Here is a 20,000-nt window from a genome sequence, read left to right as displayed (position 1 = left end):
ACATAAGCATGAAAACCGTAAGAGTTGGATAAAAGAGACACTTCACAGCTGTCTATCTCTCTTTGTAAGGCAGCCATATTTTCACACCCAAGGCATGGTATAGGACAGTGAAATAGATATGATTATTATTGAATTGAAGTGTAATTTTTTTTAAATAAAATTAATTTGTGATAATAGATTGATCAACTTTCAGCGTGAAATGATAAATTGTGATCTAAGAGAAAAAAAAGCTTGAGCTTTTATAATATAGCGCAATATCCACTAAACGTACTCAAAACGACTTTACAAGGGGTCCCTATCCAACAGCAACACTTAGCATGTAGAACGAGACATGACGCCTTTTAGGCGATATTACAGACAACGCTGATAATGGCCAGGACTCAACTATGCGCAAATCGAGGCTCGAACCCAGGGCCTTCCGATCCGAAAGCAAGTGTCATACCACAAGACCACATAGCCGTACAGAAAGATATTGCAATGATTGGGAACACGTCTGGAATTCCAAAAAGCAAAAGTTTAAGAATTGCATATTATTCTACTTGATTGAGTCGTACTTTGTCTTTCTTATATCAGAAATGTAACCAATCGTCTCTCTATAATGGCCTGATCATCCCGACGCTTGAAATTCAAATAATATAAGCTGGGCTTTAACTTAAATATTAATTGATAAAATGCAAAAGAAAATTCATGTTGATTTACAAGCGCATACTATCTATATGTGAGTGATTGTGTGTGTGTGTGTGTGTGTGTGAGTACGTTTGTGTGAGCGAGTGAGTGTGTGTTAAAATGAGTGGTCCTGTACATGAGTAAGTGTGAGTGCGTGCAGTTTGCAAAATGAAATCCAGTACCGTGATATTTATGTGCATTATATTTTTGTTAAATACATTGGATTGTTTTTGTCTCACAAAGATTGATATCTTGTCTCTAAGGCCATACTTTGTACTTCTAGCATGCATACACGAATCCACTTAGGTTTCAAAACGTTAACATGTTCTTCCTCATTTTGTAATATTGCTCCAAGTTTGAAGTTCAATCGCCTGATGCCACGCGTCAGTAATACGACCATCATGAAGTGTAGCAAAGTGTTGAGTATTGATAAGAAAAAGATTCTCTTATCTACTTTGTGAAAACGTGTCTTTCAAGACACAAGGGATTAATCTAGAGATCCGAGCAGTATTGATGTCGAATGAGATGGAAACATTTCAGGCTTTAACTTTCCCATTCAAAATGAATTAGTTTGGAATGAACCAGATAGAGACTGAGAATTTTTTGTGGTTTAAATTTTTGATTTATTTTATCGTTATTATTATTATTATTATTATTATTATTATTATTATTATTATTATTATTATTAGTAGTAGTAGTAGTAGTAGTAGTAGTAGTAGTAGTAGTAGTAGTAGTAGTAGTAGTAGTAGTAGTAGTAATAGTATGTTGTAGTAGTAGTAGTTGTAGTAGTAGTAGTAGTAGTAGTAGTAGTAGTAGTAGTAGTAGTAGTAGTAGTAGTAGTAATAGTAGTAGTAGTAGTAGTAGTAGTAGTAGTAGTAGTAGTAGTAGTAGTAGTAGTAGTAGTAGTAGTAGTAGTAGTAGTAATATCATCATCATCTGGGGAAAAAAAAGGGTTAATGAAAAAGGCATTTCCAATCGGTATCTTCCACAACTCCGAAATCAATCGAAGAACAAATTATGTGAACAGTCCTTTTAAAACGGTGTTATGTCGGAGTTACCATGATGAATGAAATTCAATTTTAAGCTCAAATTATTGAACATATAAATGCATTCATTGAGGGGAGTGAATTTAGTTGGGTTTTGTTGTTGTTGTTGTTGTTATTATTATTATTATTATTATTATTATTATTATTATTATTATTATTATTATTATTATTATTATTATTATTATTATTATTATTATTTTGAGAGGGGGGTTGTTTGTTTGTTTTTTTGCTTTTGTTTTTTTTTTTTTTTTTTTTTTTTTTTTTTTTGTTTTGTTTTTTTTTTAAACTGTTGCCGATTGCTAGGGACCCTTGTAAAGCGCTTTAGGCACGCTGAGTGGATATCTCGCTATATAAATGCTCTACTTTATTAAGCTATTAAAAAATAGATTTTATCATTGTTTTTATTTTGTCTTCAAACTCAAATTTTTCTTCATCTACTTCATTCCGACAAAATACCAGTAAAATACGGTGGGTCCCAGGTTTGCATATTAGGAGATCTCATAATCCAACGCAATGATGAGCTGGATTTAACATTGTTTATGTTGTAATGGCCAATATTTGGCGATGGTTTTGGGTCCGAAGTGTACTTATTTACAGGTCTGATAACCCAAATTGTTGCAGTAGAAACACTCTCAAACCATCGCAAAATATTCCCAATTACAACAATGCACAAAATTGCGTTCGGTTATTGGACCTACACATATGTGCACGCAGGTTTGGTCACATCTTGTATTTTATATCTATTGATAATTTTAATGTTTTTATCTGTTAATATCGATGTGCATGACGTGTTTGATTGTTTACAGTGCAGTATTAACAATGGGTGTCAAATTTCCATCTCTGTACGTTTTGTGTCGTCGTATAGCGTACAGATGTGCATTGTGCGTGTGCATGCATTGTAAAAATGCTTTGTTCGAAATTGAACGATTGAAAGGCAGCACAATTCTGCCATACTCTGGAAAAAACCCATATTTAAAAATTTGGCCAGAAAACTCGTCCTTCGAATATGGATCAATTTAAATAACCCTCTTCTTGGCAAAAACTTTCAAACCTGAGACTTCGCGGAAGTCCCTGGTTTGACAGTTTTTTGCCAAGATGAGGGTTATTTAAATCGATCGATATTTGAAGGACGAGTTTTCTGGCCAAATTTTTAAATATGGGTTTTTCCAAAGTACGGCAAATTTGTTAATGTATTCATTAATAAAAGAAGCAATAAATGCATCCTTAATAATAATAAGCTGTTCACTGTAAGGCAAACCGCTAGTTGACTCTAGCAATAATATTCTATCGTGGGAAATCTATAGTTGTGTCCGTTGGTAAGTGTAAAGTGGTCTGATATATCCTTTGGATTATTATTACTAAGATTTTATTATTATTATTGATACGTTCTTCACTTCAGTCAACCTTCGTATTCGTTCATTTCTCACTTTATCTTTTCTTGTCCAGCCAAGTGACCATCTCAACATCCTCATTTCTGCCACCTCAACTTCCTTATATTGTTTCTTTGTTGTCGCTGCTGTCTCTCATTAAAGCTACCGTGATCTCAGTGTAAATAAGCGAACTTTGAATAAGAGTGCTATACACTAAATTAAATGTGCTCAGAACTCTCCCGTTTACAAATCCTATAAATATTTTCTTCGACAAAGACAGCGATGTTACTGGCCAGGTACTCATTGTACAACTGATTCTGCTGAGATCATGTGAGTTAAGAGCTTTACTGAAGGACTCAACTTCATTGCGTTGGTAAATTAAATGATTTTCATGCAGATGAGTATCATATTATGCTGCTTTGACCAATCAGCTGTTTTTGATACCTTTGACCACCATTTCATTGATGACATGTTTTTATTCGACTAGAGTCTATCCTCGGGTTAAGAGGGTTGCCATTGAAATTGATTAATTCATACTTAATTTGTTGTCGGTTGAATGAATGTCGCGTTCGAGGGTAAAAAAAAAAATCAGATACTCATCCTACGGAATTTGTTTTGCCACAAGGTTCTGCTCTCGGTCTGTTCTTTCAGGATCTGTCAGCATCCACAAACTACAGACTGAATATCATTTTGTGTTGATGACAGCGAGATATGGTGCGGTGATGAGCTCTTTGTTTTTTAGCACTGGTCCTTAATTTTTATAATGATTACCAATTCTTTTCTTATTGTCATTCTTTTTCTTGTTTAAATCTCTCTTTTTCTGTTATACCCTCACATCATTCGCTCTCTCTCTCTCTCTCTCTCTCTCTCTCTCTCTCTCTCTCTCTCTATATATATATATATATATATATATATATATATATATATATATATCTTTCTCTCTCTCTCTCTCTCTCTCTCTCTCTCTCTCTCTCTCTCTCTACCTATCTATATATCTACCTCTCCCTCTCTCTCTCTCTCTCTCTCTCTCTCTCTCTCTCTCTCTCTCTCTCTCTATCTATCTATCTCTATCTATCTATCTATCTATTTATCTATCTATCTATCTATCTATCTATCTACTCTCTCTCGCTCGCTCGCATGTGTGTTTGTGTTTGTATTTGCGTATGTTCTTTAAACGGATGCTATACGTTTAGATAAAACCTCACAGCATCCGCCAGCCGGATTTAGCCACCACACAAAACTATGTGTAACCTTAAACGTTTATAGCCTGATTGATAGAATGTAATGAGAACCAATTATAAAAATGGCTGTCTAAAAACAATTACAATTTCGTTCCATCAATATAAGTGTTTGTGTGTGTGTGTGTGTGTGTGTGTGTGTGTGTGTGTGTGCGTTGACGTGTGTGTTCATGAACTGGAACCAACAGATTACGGCCATTGTTCCGTGCAACATATTATCCAGTTCCTAATGCGTCCAGGTTATGTAATTGTTCTTGTGCTTGCTTGTGTGTGGACGTATGTGTGTGTTTATGTGTGTGTGTATTTGTAAGTGTGTGTGTGTGTGTGTGTTTGTATGTATTTAGTGAAGTGTTAGTGTCTTGTTTCATTTGTAATTATTGCCACATAATTTTCATAAACATGGGTTTAAAGACTATCCAAGCGTGTTTTGTTGTGTGTTGTATGTGTGTTGTTGTTCAGGAATTAGTCAGCGCTGATTGAGGACACAAATCTTTATCAATAGACATCAATATTTAGCCCTGACTAGCATTAATTCACTTCTGTCCCCGGGATCAGTTGATCACAATAATAATTATCAATTGAATTATTACAAACAAAAAGTGATTTTTTGTTGTGTCTTCTTTCATTGCAAACATGTTGCTGACGATATCGACTATTGTTTACTATGTGGTGAGTGTTGTCATGTTATAATTTAATTTGCTTTATCGGTGATGATTAAACGTAATATTAATGGCGATAATTGTGACGAAAGTATAATAATAATAATAATAATAATAATAATAATATAATAATAATAATAATAATAATAATAATAATAATATATTATATTATTAATTATTATTATTATTATTATTATTATTATTATATTATTATTATTATTATTATATTATTATTATTATTATTATATTATTATTATTATTATTATTATTATTCTATTATTGAAGAATAAGAAGGAGGAGGAGAAGAAGAAGAAGAAGAAGAGGAAGAAGAAGAAGAAGAAGAAGAAGAAGAAGAAGAAGAAGAAGAAGAAGAAGAAGAAGAAGAAGAAGAAGAAGAAGAAGAGAGAGAGAGGAGAGAGGAGGAGGAGGAGGAGGAGGAGGAGGGGAGGAGGAGGGGGAGGAGGAGAGAGAGAAGAGAAGAAGAGAAGAAGAAGGAGAAGAAGAAGAAGAAGAAGAAGAAGAAGAAGAAGAAGAAGACCACAAACAAACCAGGAACGCATCCCCTAACTTTAGGCACGGTGGTAATTTCATCCTTCCAATAGTGGTTGGGTAGCCGTATCTCATTTAGATTTTGTGATAGATCAGTGCCTTATTGAGAGGAAACTAACAATTCTAGCTGTCCGGATTTCGAAATAAACAGTTACTCTTACACAAATTTTGACTGTTTTGATATCTTCATCCTGCCTTTTTTTTTAAATATTATTTTCAAAAACAGAACTGAAAAAAGGGAAAAAATATATCGAGTTTTTTTTAACCCTTTCCTTACCAATCAAATGAAAATCGTCACATTCGTTACGATAAAGAAATCATTTTTCTCATTCTGATTTCTTTTGTACAGCACAACATTTAAAGAATTTTTTTTGGTCATAACTTTTTTTTTTAAAAATTAACACTGACTTTGTGTTTAAGTGAATAAAAAAAAAAATTAAAAAAAAAAATTAAAAATTAAAAAAAAAAAAAATAATAATAAATAAATAAATTAATAAATATATATATATAATATATATATATATATATATATATATATATATATATATATATATATATATATATATATATATATATATATATATATATATATTTGTAATAGTTGCATGGGTGTGAAGTTTTGGGAGAAATCCTGAAATGCCTGATAAGGAGAGAGTCAATCGATTTTTAAGTGGTAAACCTTTCGTACCAGCAGTACAGCACATGGATGATAATTGATAATATGCATTTGCCATGAACGTAGATAACGTCATCATATCAAATATGAAATTATTCCCAGCCACACAAATGACACAAAATTGTATTTGCATAGGAAATAATTGAAGTCTGGTTCTCCAAAACTCGGTTAGTCGATTTTTCTACTTTTTGAGATTTTCTATCCATTAGATAAATTGAAATGTAACTTTTATTTTAAGCATCAATTAACACAAGAATTTCCATAGATTTGTTAGAATTTGAAGTTTAATATGATTAAATAATAGACCGAATGAGAAATTTTAAGGGAAATAAACCTCATATTTATCTCAGAATGAGAAAAAGGGAGTTAGGGAGTTTTGGAAAACCACTCTTCAATTGTATGGAGCGTGAGTTAGAAGAAGGTGTGTGTTTGTGTGAGTGTGTGTGTGTGGGGGGGAGGGGGGGGGCGAGTAACAATAACGGGGTGAGTCACATTAGGAAAAAAATGGCACTTGTGAAAATAATCCTTTGTGAGGGGCCGTCGTTATGTCGAGATAAACTAGGCGCTGGAATTTTTTTTTTAATAATAGCAACACATGTGATGAAACTTGGAGATTATTTCATCATGATAGAGATTGAATACATTTTCTTGCATTGCATAAAACTGAAATTTGATGTTTGCTACCACAATATCAATTCTACATTCTTTTTTATGGAGATAAAGATAAAGGGATTAAATCTGACTCATGAATGAACAACACAAAACACTTTGGCCATTTTCAAGTAAACACAAAATACACATATATTTGTATTAGATTGTCATAATAATATAGAGTCGCGATTCATCCCGACATAAACCCGTTTTGATACGGTGGGTCACATTAAATAATACAACGTGATTGTGTTAGGGATAAAAATGAATAAGAAAATCACAATTATTGAACAAACATCAGAATGAGGCAGTAGTTAAAAAAGGCCTTTTGTTTTTGACATTGCCAAACATGAAACCAATCCACTGCCATATTCCCGGCAATATGTCGGGGTGCTTCTGGCACTGTCAAATACATGGTAAAGTCTAAACTGTGCGGCTATGGTGTCTTGTGGTATGACAATAACCTTCGCATCGGTAGGTCCTGGATTCGAGCCCCGCTCTGAGCGGCGCACCGTTGAGTCCTTGGAAACGGCTCTTTACTCACATTCTCTCACTGTATTCATGTGTAAAATGAGTACCTGGCCGTTAACAGTGTTGTCTATGTCGGAAAAAATTGCAATATCGCCTAACAAGCGTTATGTCTCGTTCAGGAGGAGAAGACGGAGGAGGAGGTGGAGGAGGAGGAGGAGGTGGTGGTGGTGGAGGAGGAGGAGGAGGAGGAGGAGGAGGAGGAGGAGCAGGGGAGTAGACGAAGAAAAAGAAGAAGAAGAAGGAAAGAAGAAGAAGGGCATTATGGTGCAAAGAGGACAGTTCTCAATTTGCTCAGGTGGGTCTCACTTCACATTACGGTATCTCAGTGTAATCATATCAAGGCTGCTTTATTCAGCATCATTGATCAGGCATCGATAAAGTGTTCAAGTATTTAAACTTTTAGATCAATGAGTTGCCCTTTAAACGCCTCAGAGTCTTAATTTCTTCTCATTATACTTTGATTTTCATGGTGATATTTTAGCATTGATTACCTCAGGGTGGGTAGCATTCATAGCGTGTCAGTCTTCCGCTCTGCTTACCCCCCCCCCCCCCCCCCCTCTCTCTCTCTCTCTCTCTCTCTCTCTCCATCTCTCTCTCTCTCGCTCTCTCTCGCTCTCCATCTCTCTTTCCCTCTTTCTCTCTCTCTCTCTCTCTCTCTCTCTCTCTCTCTCTCTCTCTCTCTCTCTCTCTAACTTTCACTCTCCTTTACTCTCATGTTATCGTGCTCTCTCTATCTATCTCTATCTCTGTGTATCTCTCTCTTTATTTCTCTCTCTCTCTCTCTCTCTCTTTCTCTCTCTCTGTGTGTGTGTGTGTGTGTGTGTGTGTGTGTGTGTGTGTCTGTGTGTGTGTATCAACCTATGTCTTGGAAATCCAATACTTAAAATAGGAATCTGAGGAATCAGTGATAATTCTTGCATTTTTTTTATTGCTCCGATATCCTCAAAATATCATAATCATATCAGGGAATCTTTTTCTAACCTCACGTTATTCAACGGTCTTCTGACCTAAGCAACTCTTACTTCGATACCGTTTGTTGTTTTGAACAGTAAAAAATAGTTATATGTCATTGATAATTAAATTTTGTTTATGCTATCACGAATAGCATTGCATTTACACGCGGCGTGTGCGCTGTAGCATATTTATTGATTTTGTTTTGCTTGTGACACCCATAAATCTACGACCGACCGTCTCCGCAATTAATCGTGATCGGGAAAATGACAATTAATGTGATGTTTATAATAAACACGGACTGGATTAATATTCATAAGGCAAAACGCATGCCCTTATGTTTGGTCCCTATGTAAGGCATTTTAAAAACACTAACCTACTTGGCCGATGTGTGAGAGTGATCCAGCTATTGGCAGAGATGGAAATTGTTAGATTAGTAATACAAACAGTTTTGTGTAAAATGAAAATGTGGTTATTTAACAAATAGAATGTTCTGATGTGCATTACAAAGAAATGCACATTGAATCTCAATGGCCCAGTCGCTTCACAACAAAGGGGCCGGTATTGATCCCGGGTATAATCGAGATTGTTTTTCTGACCCTCTGTGAACCCAGCAGTGATGGGGAAGCTGGCTCTGTTAGGTCTGGCCGAGAGTACTTTCTGATAGTCTAACGCCCTAACGCCCAGTGGTAGCGAGCAATTTCTTTAGTCCAGGATAAACTCCGGCTCCGTAGGCTTTATGGCTCTAGTGGAAAGGATGCGACTTCAACCCGATGGAATCGTTGAAATGCACTATACTATGTGCACATTAATTCATCTGGCAAGGACGTATTGGGTGACTGGTGAACAAGGTGGGGGGGGGGGGGGGGGGGGGGGGCGTTGGATGGAGAAGAGCGTCATAAGCAACACCTGTAGGTGTGAGAAAAGCCTGTTGCCTGTCACTGCTGGAGTGTGAGGTTGAGGGCTGGTTTATATTGACTGGCTCATGTCAACGATTAGGAACTGCCGGCGATCGATTTGGGAACGGTTGCATAGTTCTGATATTATGTATTGTGTATTATGTTAAGTCTGATCTTGGGACTGGAAGAATGATGGATGGAGTAGCCGGAATTGATGACATAGGTTGGGGTCGCGTTAGCTCACTTGGTAGAGCGCTCAAACTGAATAGCTTTGTATCTACCAGTCTGATTCATGGTTTGATTTACCCTTCTGTTCACCCAGAAGTGACTGGCTGTTGGGTATAAGTTTGCTTTGTCGGAAAGTACGTAGTCGTAGATTCGGGTCAACTATCCTATCCAAAAAAAAAAAAAACTCCATAGGTCGTACAATGATTAAAAACGTTTTGTTTTTATTTGTGTATTGTTGTTGCTTTGCTTTGTTTTTAACCATTTCTTACTGTTTACATTTTTTAAAAATTTTATTTAGAGTAAACCATTTTTGTTATTTCTGAGTGACACACGTAAATAAATAGATTTATAGACAGACAGACAGATAGATAGACAGACAGATATACAGACAGACAGACAAGCAGGAAGACATGCAGCAGGCAAGTATATATATATATATATATATATATATATATATATATATATATATATATATATACGAGTATAGATATATATATATATATATATATATATATATTAATTATATATATATATATATATATATATATATATATGTGGAGAGAGAGAGAGAGAAGAGAGAGAGAGAGAGAGAGAGAGAGAGAGAGAGAGATGTCACTTTAGAATAAGTACAGAGAGAATGTCCTACAACGGAGAATAGTTCAAGAGAATAAAGTACAAACGGAATGACAGGTGTACATAAGTTTTAAAAAAAGAAAATAGGGGTACAGAAGTTTTGTAGTAGAAAAGAGAGAAGTAGATAGGGCATTAGAGCAGTAGTATTAGTAGTAGTAGTAGTAGTAGTAGTAGTAGTAGTAGTAGTAGTAGTAGTAGTAGTAGTAGTAGTAGTAGTAGTAGTAGTAGTAGTAGTAGTAGTAGTAGTAGTAGTAGTAGTAGTAGTAGTAGTAGTAGTAGTAGTAGTAGTAGTAGTAGTAGTAGTAGTAGTAGTAGTAGTAGTGGTAATGATAGTAGTAGTATTGTAGTAGTAGTAGTGGTAGTAATAGTAGTAGTACTAGTAGTAGTAATAGTAGTAGTAGTAGTAGTAGTAGTAGTAGTAGTAGTAGTAGTAGTAGTAGTAGTAGTAGTAGTAGTAGTAGTAGTGGTGGTGGTGGTAGTAATGGTAGTCATAAGAGAAGGATGTGCGATAGATAGATAGACATATATATATATATATATATATATATATATATATATATATATATATATATGATAGATAGATAGATAGATAGATAAATAGATAGATAGATAGATAGATAGATAGATAGATAGATAAATAGATAAATAGATAGATAGATAGATAGATAGATAGATAGATAGATAGAGGGGAGACAGCGGTAAGATAAGGGCCTGAGAGTAGCTAGAGATAAGAGAAAATAAGAGAGAGAGAGAGAGAGAGAGAGAGAGAGAGAGAGAGAGAGAGAGAGAGAGAGAGAGAGAGAGAGAGATGCAATCTGGGACGTGCGCCGGAATCACAACATAGTTCGATAATGATGCCTTCCTTCCCCAGTATTTATGTAGTCTGGCGATGCCAGTGACTCCCCCCACTCTCCCTTTCTCTCCTCCTTCCCTTCATACCCATCTTGTCGATTACTTTTTTTTCAAACTCGTCCCAACTGAAAACTCCCGGTTCATTTTCAATGTTAGAATTTATTATCTTGGGATATTCGTAAGTTGTCGTTTTCGTACGATGTGCCTTTTTAAAAAATGTTTTTTTTTTAGTTTCACAGATTTTAAAGTGTTTCGATTTGGAATGCAACTATTCGCAATGTAATTGGAGTTATTACCACAGAAATCACGTGGACTGGTACACCAGATAAACAATGAATTATTATCGTGATGGCATATTATTAGTAACCCATTGCACTCAAAATATTACGTCGGGGTGGTTTAGGTAATCAATGTGACATTAACAAATTAAGGAGCAGGCACTGGTGAAATATAAAGATCTGAAAACGTGAGTTTGGAACAGTGCTAGACAGAGCCGATAGAAAAAAAAATACAAGATAAAAATTTTAAAAACATCCATTTTTTTGGGATGCTTTTTTTTCCTTGTATTTTTCTTTCTGCTTGGTGTAGTACTGTTTCATACACCCGTTTTTAAAATATCTGAATAATATGTAACTTGTGTTAAAATAATACATAGGAGAGAATGGATAAAAGTGTTTAACGAGAGAAAATCGAAAATGTCATATTACTGAATATTTTGATTCAAAATTTACTTTTTGGCATCTGGTTCAACCTAACACAACGTGCACATATATACAGGTCTGATAACCGAACGCATTTATGGGCTTGTTGTAATGGACAATATTTTGAGGTGGTTTGAGAGTATTTCCATTACAGCTATGAGTCCATGACAATATGTTTTATCAGACCTACCGGTAAGTACACGTTGACCGGACATAACACCTGTTTAGGTCAGGGGGTTCACATATTCTGCCACACACTGACACAACGCCCTTTAAAAAAAAATCAAATATTTCAGCATAATCAATAAATTAAGATTATCCCCAACTCGCCAATTTTTTAAAATCCTGAGATTTTCAAAGGTCATATCGGTGACAGGTGTAAGGCATTATTGTTCATTATTGTCTTTAAGGTGTTAGTACAATCCGTGTGTAGTCGCTTTAGCTGAGTTTGTTGTTTTGTTTGGGGTTTTTTTGTTGTTGTTTGTTGTTGTTTTGTTTGTTTAGCTTTCTTTTTGTTTTTGTTTTCGTTTTTCGGTGACAGTAATGATAATAATAACAACATCAATAATAATAATAATAATAATAATAATAATAATAATAATAATAAGATGATGATGATATGATGATATATAATATAATAATAATAATAATATAATATAATATCTATAATAATAATAATAATAAATAATAATAATAATAATAATAATAATAATAATAATAATAATAATAATAATTTGATTTTGGTGACTAAATTTAATTCCTATCAGTATTTATCCAATTATAATTTAGTTGAGCTTAACTTCAAACTTTCGCTGTTTTCAGTTGGTAAGATATCATTTTACCACCGTTATATTAATGATGTATTAATAAATGCTTGATAAATTGGAAGTAAGTCATACTTATATGTTATTAGCAGTTTGAATTTTTGATCCATTATCATAAATGCATAATCAATATTGGTGGAACGACACACTATAAATTAAATGAATAATTCACTCTTACAACACATGATGTCAGTCGCTTTTACACAATGGGATTAGGCATGCGTCACCGGCCTAGCATGTTTGTTTTTTGATAAGACAAAAAAAAACAATAAAAATAGCATCCAATATGTTACTAACTAAATAAGTAGTATAAACGTTCGTTGCCATTACTTCCAATTGTTTGCCATATTCTATCATAACATGTCAAGTTGAGCGTGTGCAGTGTGTATCATAGCAGACAATAATAGTTTAGGTAGGTAGCTAGTTTGATGTTAAGTTGACATTTTTAAAAACAAGAAAAAAAAAACCCCAAAAAACAGAAGAGTTACAGATGATTAAGTTTGTGTTGGTGCAAGATATCACAAAGCAGAATTCCGTTACCGGCATTTATTCATTCTTTTACGTGTGCTTTCTTCTTCTTCTTCTTCTTCTTCTTCTTCTTCTTATTATTATTATTATTATTATTATTATTATTATTATTATTATTATTATTATTATTATTATTATTATTATTATTACTTCTCTTCTTCTTCATTTTCTTCTTCTTCCTCCGTCTCTTCCTCTTCCTCTACCTCTTCTTTTTCGTTTTCTTCTTCTTCTTCTTCTTCTTCTTCTTTTTTTTTTTTTTTTATCTTGTTGTTTTTGTTTGTTTTGTTTTGTTTTGTTTTGTTTGGTTCGCAAGTCGTACTATTAATATAATGATATCGTTATGAAATTGTTGATGGTTTAGATAGAACGATAACACAAAAAGAACACAAAAAGACCCAGTTATATGGAAGGAAAAAAACGAGACAAAAATATGAAAGTAGTTTACTTGCAATAGGTTGTCTAAAATGCAGTACATTAAAACCTCGTTTTACAACCAATTGTTTTGAATAGGGCATAACTGTATATCGGATAATTTTGACGTTTATATTTTTACAGTTCATATTCAAATCATATGTTTATCGATAAGTGAGATGGTCGATAGAACGAGGTATATTGTATTGCGAATTCCCTTTCCTTTTATAACCATGTTTAAGCCCTTTTTAAATATTCGTTATTCCTAGCGGACAATGAACATAATATAATGTGTATATCAAAATCGTACAACAAATACATATACATACACACATATAAACACACTTACACACACACACACACACACACACACAAATTAATGAAAAAACAAAAACCATATAATAACACCAGGCCATGCAGATAGAATTAATAACTCATTATTCACGGTAATGACACAACAAGCATTTTGGATGATTGATAGACCAGTGATCATATCTCATTGTTATGGCAGAAGCAATGATAATACAGATAACATCAGAATTCTACGCCAATCATTAAAGAAAAATAATATTTAAAAAATCAAATGGAATAAAGTAATAATAATAATAATAATAATAATAATAATAATAATAATAATAATAATAATAATAATAATAATAGTAATAATAATAATAATAATAATAATAATAATAATAATAATAATATAATAATAATAATAATAATAATAATAATAATAATAATAATAATAATAATGATAATAATAACAATAATAATAATAATAATAACAATAATAATAATAACAATAATAATAATAATGATAATAATAATAATAATAATAATAATAATAATAATAATAATAATAATAAATAATAATAATAATAATAATAATAATAATAATAATAACAATAATAATAATAATAACAATAATAATAATAAATTACTGGCAAATCTAAAAATGATAAAACTATATTTTACAGATTGATATACAAATAACTCGGTACCATTTTTATTTTTAAGGGTAATTATATCAACCTTTGACTCAAATGATTATTTAGAAAATAAGATAGGCTATAATGATCGTTCCTTAATGTTACGTTGGGAATCGCTATGAGACCTGCAAATAGCTACACGTCTTTCTGTACTTATAACAAGATGAGTAATGGAAAGAGCAGGGATTTGAAAGAGCCGATGTCCCGCTGTTTAAAGGACCATCAAATGTGTATTAACAGATGAGGCAATCAGAATAATTCCAGTACGCCTTTATAATTAATGCGGGAAATCCAAACCGATTATTGGGTGCATGTTACTGCCGGCCTCATTAATTCGGGAATGAAGGAGATTGGGTATCCAGACATATCGGCGTTTCATGAGTTATATAATAATAATAATAATGATGATGATGAGGTTTTTAATAACAATTATAATACTTATTATGTTTTCGTGATTATGGCCTATTAATGTTTTTTTAATGTCTTTACTACTACTACTACTACTACTACTACTACTACTACTACTACTACTACTACTACTACTACTACTACTACTACTACTACTACTACTACTACTACTATACTACTACTACTACTACTACTACTAACTACTACTACTACTACTATTACTACTAATACTACTACCACTACTACTACTACTACTACTACTACTACTACTACTAGTAGTAGTAGTAGTAGTAGTAGTAGTAGTAGTAGTAGTAGTAGTAGTAGTAGTAGTAGTAGTAGTGGTAGTAGTAGTAGTAGTATATCCTATATACGTATGGAGTGCTTATCATTTTGATGAGTGTTTATCTAACCTTTAGATGGAGTACAATCGCATTCATTATGTTTTTTTTCTCTCCATAATTCAGCATGATAGGAAATGGCACATGCATTTACAAATATAAAGAAGAAAATAAGGTATTTCACAAATATCAAACCTTTCAGTGTTTTTCCTCGGGCTTTCTATTGAGTGCATCTCTTCCGGCTATTTTATCACAAAGTATTATGATGTCGTAAGACACCCCCCTCCCTTTTTTTTCCTTTTTTTTTTCTTGCCAGAGGTTTTTAATTCAACTATCGATCTGTTAAAATGATTCTCAACGTGTTAAAAAGAAATCTAAAAACTCGGAACTTCAAAAGAAATCAGTGATTGTTCTTTGACAGTTTTTGATAGGGCAGTGGATTGATACTTGTCTCGTGGACCGTTTTAATGGATTGATATTAGTCACCTTTTTGAGACTTTTTTGGGTAGTTTGAGCGTCATTTCAATGGATTGACATCATTTGTCTCGCGTTTGGAAATGTTCGGTAGATTGGGGGTCATTTAATTTGATTGACATAATTTTTTTTCTCACTTTTGAGAAAATTCTGGCAGGTTGAGCGTCATTTTAATGGATTGATATTTGTCTCACGTCTGAGACTTTTAGCAGGTTGAGGGTCATTTTAATGGATTGATATTTGTCTCACGTCTGAGACTTTTGGCGGGTTGAGAGTCATTTTAATGGATTGATATTTGTCTCACGTCTGAGACTTTTTGGCGGGTTGGGGTCATTTTAATAGATTGATATTTGTCTCACGTCTGAGACTTTTTGGCAGGTAGAGGCTCATGATATTGTTTGATACTTCTCTCACGTTTGAGATATGGTTGGCAGATTGGGGATCATGTTAATGCATTGTTACTTGTTTCATGTTTGAGACTTTTTGGCAGGTCTTGATTGAATTTTATGTGAATTAAAAGTTTAGCAGCTAAAATAAAAAGAATATGTTTATTCAGAGAGCGGCTGTATGTTTGCCTCCCTCCAAAGACACTTTTCTGGCTCTGAATTTCTTCGCCTTTCCTTCTATCAACATCTCCCTGGCCCTTCTCCAATTCGATCCCTTTGTAACATCAAATTCATTGATGTACTCTAGAAAAACATGTTTTCAAAAAAAAAGAAATCGATTAAAATAACCCGCATCTTGTCAAAAACTCTCAAAGCTACGACTTCAGTGAAGTCCCAAGTTTGGGAGTTTGACAAGATGAGGTTCATTTTAATCGATTGGCCAAAATTTTAGAAACTTGTTTTTTCAGAGTACAGAAAATACTCGATTTGATAATCATCTTAAAAGAATTATATTTATAGCATTCAAGCAAGCTGAGATTATTATTTCCTTCTATTTTAGGTCACACACTGCCAATTTCAACATGTACGAGACATGATTGATTTAATTTACTTCGTGGGATGAATTATGAAAATACACCGTGCACCGAATGGAGCAAGCTCTAGATTCTAAAAGATGTTTATTTATAAACCAGCTTGACTTGCACTCAAAATGTGGTAGACCTCCCACAAGAGCTTTCCTACGACTTTCTGTCACGTCATTTATTTATTCTCCTTGATTTAAAAAAAAATTCTTTTATCTTTTTGAAATAGTCTGGCGTATTTCTCAGATAATGCTAGTGTACACAACCTACTGTCTCAAAAAGGAACATGTCGGGCTGAACCAGACTCTCAAAACAGAATTTAGACTTAGAATGATAAGGAATGAAAATTTCCAGCCTCTCTCTCTCTCTCTCTCTCTCTCTCTCTCTCTCTCTCTCTCTCTCTCTCTCTCTCTCACACACACAATCACTCTTTCTTTCTTTCTTTCTCTTTTTCCCTCTGTGTGTATGTGTGTATGTGTGTGTGTGTGTGCCAACCAACCCTTCCATCAAGCAGTGCAATCAACAAATTAACCACAGCTTCTGCTCCTCAGCAGTTTTCCTTCATCGATTTGTGTTTTATTGCATCTGTTACAATGGTCAGAATGTTCTATTTATTACATCCACTGATATCATCATCTATCTCCTTATTCTCTAATCCAACTTTCCATCAATCCATCAGTTCATCCACCCATCCACTCATCTTAAAGCCCTCCTCGCGGCACGAAGTCTGAGATTATCGTAATCAACTAATGTCCGCCCCAAAGGTGCATATCTCTATATCTAAATATATACTTTAAACCTATCATTTTTGACTCGGCGATCCTCTTTTCAATGTTGACACACCCCTTTTGGGTTGTTTGATTTGGTCCATATCCGTACTGCTCCGTAGAGAATAACATATGGATTAATCGCACTTTATAAATGACTTATAGCATAATGTATCATTCATCAATCTATTTACCAACTCTTTCCTTCATTAATCTTCCTTTCCATCTACCAACTAATCCATCGATCTACCAACCATTCTGCCTACCAGTCCATCTATTAACCAATCATTCTAACCAACAATCCATCTAACCACCACTCAATCTACCAACCAATTCATCTATCCATTAATCCATCGACCCAGCATTCCATCTAAACACAAATCCACCTTCCCATCCAAACAATCAATATCCACCAATAAATCCATCTACCCGATAATCCACCTACGTATCAATCTATCTACTTACCAATCCATCTACCCATAGTCCATCTAAACATTTATCCATCATTCATTTATTTGGAGGTGTCTGTATCAATCAACCGTCCTAAGCCAAGCACTCCCCCCCCCCCCCCCCCCCCCCTCCGCCAAGATACTCAAATGTTTAACATGCATACTAGATCGATATAACAATTCATCCACTCGTCCTCCTTCCGTCTCCATCGTATCCTTCCATCCTGTTTGTCTTTCCATTCTTCTTTCTACATGTATTCACCTATCTACCCGGTCTTGACATAACAATCAATGATCCCGAATATGTTAATCACGTCCCTGTTTTCTACTCCACCCATAAGTCCTGAAAAAATACGTCATCGATAAATATATTACGAAGAATAATGTATGCACCATCCATCCATCCTTCTTTTCATTTCTCTCTCTCTCTCTCTCTCTCTCTCTCTCTCTCTCTCTCTCTCTCTCTCTCTCTCTCTCTCTCTCTCTCTCTCTCTCTCTCTCTCCCTCTCACCTATTCACTCACTCCCTGCTGCCCTCAATCTATCTTTCCGAACCAGTCAATCAGCACCCCTTTTCAAATCCCCACCCCCAGGGCAACGTCTTATACAGAATCGATCATCCGGCTTCCTCCCCTTCCCCATCTCCCTCTATCCACATTGATTTTCTATCTGGGTACTTTGGGCACCCCATTCCGTCTTTATTGATGTGGGGATTCTATTAACCTACGTGTCCTGTCCGTTTGTCAGTGTGTGCTTCTGTTCATCTCTCTCTCTCTCTCTCTCTCTCTCTCTCTCTCTCTCTCTCTCTCTCTCTCTCTCTCTCTCTCTCTCTCTTTGATCGTGTACTGTTGGTCTGCCTTCGTCATCTCTATATTCCTCTTTCTCTCTCTCTATATATATATATATCTATCTATTTGTCTATCTATCTATATATCTATCTATCTATCTATCTATCTATCTATCTATCTATCTATCTATATATATATATATATATATATATATATATATATCTATCTATCTATCTATCTAAATACCGCTCAATCAATCTATATATCTACCTATTTATTTATCAATCTTCCTATCTGTATATTAATCAAGCCATCTATGTATCAATCAGTGTGAATGTCTTTCTAAAATTTAATGTAGCCGTTTAGACATGTGCATACTCATTATTCTATATAACGATCACAACCAGCAAACCTATCAACCCAAGTACATACAATAAATCTCCATCTACATCAGGTTACTCGTCTACATGCTCTGTTTGTCACGTTATTTTTCGTCTTTGTATTGCCATCTTCAATTATATGATATAGTGTATGTTTATTGCTTGTTTGTTGTTGTTGTTGTTGTTTTATTGGGGTTTTTTATTGTTAGTTTTATTGGGGTAGGAGGGGTTTGTTGTTTTGTTATTGTTTTGGGGGTTTGGGGGGGGGGTTGTTTTTGTTTTTGTTAAAAAAATTTGTTTGTTTTTTTTTTTTTTTTTGTTTGGTTTTTGTTGGGGTTTTTTTTTTTGTACTATCTTTTTTATTAATTTAATTTATTTTATTGTCTGAATGGTCTTGGACTGTCTCATGCATAACCATTTAGAATTTTACCTTTCACCGAGTAGTTTCAAAAATATTTCTCTTTGAATTCTCAATATAATTTCTATTTTATTCTCAGGTCAAGAAAAAGGCCCACAGGCTTGATCACCACAGCGAAGCAGAGATAAAGAAAAAGAAAACCATGTCTTGGGATTACAGCAAGGAAAACGGTAGGCCTACACATTAGTGTATGTGTTTACTTTCCACGTCCATGGGCTTACTAGGGTGTGAGCACTTGTGATTACGTGAAAATTAAGCGCGTTCCCAAAAATCTATATTGAAGTCCTGCCGTAGATTGTACACAAACGGATACACAGACACACAGACCGACACACATACACACGCACACACACATACATACATATACACACACACATACATGCATACACACACCAGGGTCACCTTGATTAAAGGTAAAGGTAAAAAATATTACACGTGACCTTCATCCCCCCTCCCCATCTCCCTTCCATCTACACCCTACACCCTCCACCCTCTTCATCCTCATCCTCCTTCTTTTCATCCCCATCACTCCAACATATCTCAGACAGACAGCTTGGAATCAAAATTGACATTTCACAGCGATCTCTAACCTTTCCTAGTTTGTTTTTTT

At 34.2% G+C, this 20,000-nt stretch overlaps 1 protein-coding gene across 8 annotated transcripts in view; it reads left to right on the top strand.

Annotated features, from left to right (window-relative positions):
• Positions 1-20,000, top strand: part of LOC144977109 (carbonic anhydrase 2-like) — a 96,462-nt gene that overhangs the window by 62,712 nt on the left and 13,750 nt on the right. For 4 of the 8 annotated variants that reach the window (XM_078921908.1, XM_078921909.1, XM_078921915.1 and 1 more), the window contains one exon: positions 19,470-19,560. In XM_078921908.1, coding sequence (XP_078778034.1) covers positions 19,470-19,560 — 91 coding nt within the window. Of the gene's footprint in view, positions 1-2,554; positions 2,611-2,957; positions 3,029-4,614; positions 4,990-11,021; positions 11,128-19,469; positions 19,561-20,000 lie in introns of those variants that run through there. The other 4 variants (XM_078921913.1, XM_078921912.1, XM_078921910.1 and 1 more) reach the window with 4 other exon arrangements.

The sequence above is a fragment of the Berghia stephanieae genome, chromosome 7 (assembly GCF_034508935.2).
Source record: "Berghia stephanieae isolate SIO BIC M18660-M18661 chromosome 7, UCSD_Bste_1.3, whole genome shotgun sequence".
Classification (NCBI taxonomy): Eukaryota; Metazoa; Mollusca; class Gastropoda; order Nudibranchia; family Aeolidiidae; genus Berghia; species Berghia stephanieae.
The sequence above is the reverse complement of the archived record's forward strand: the minus strand, read 5'-3'. Positions and strand labels throughout refer to the sequence as shown.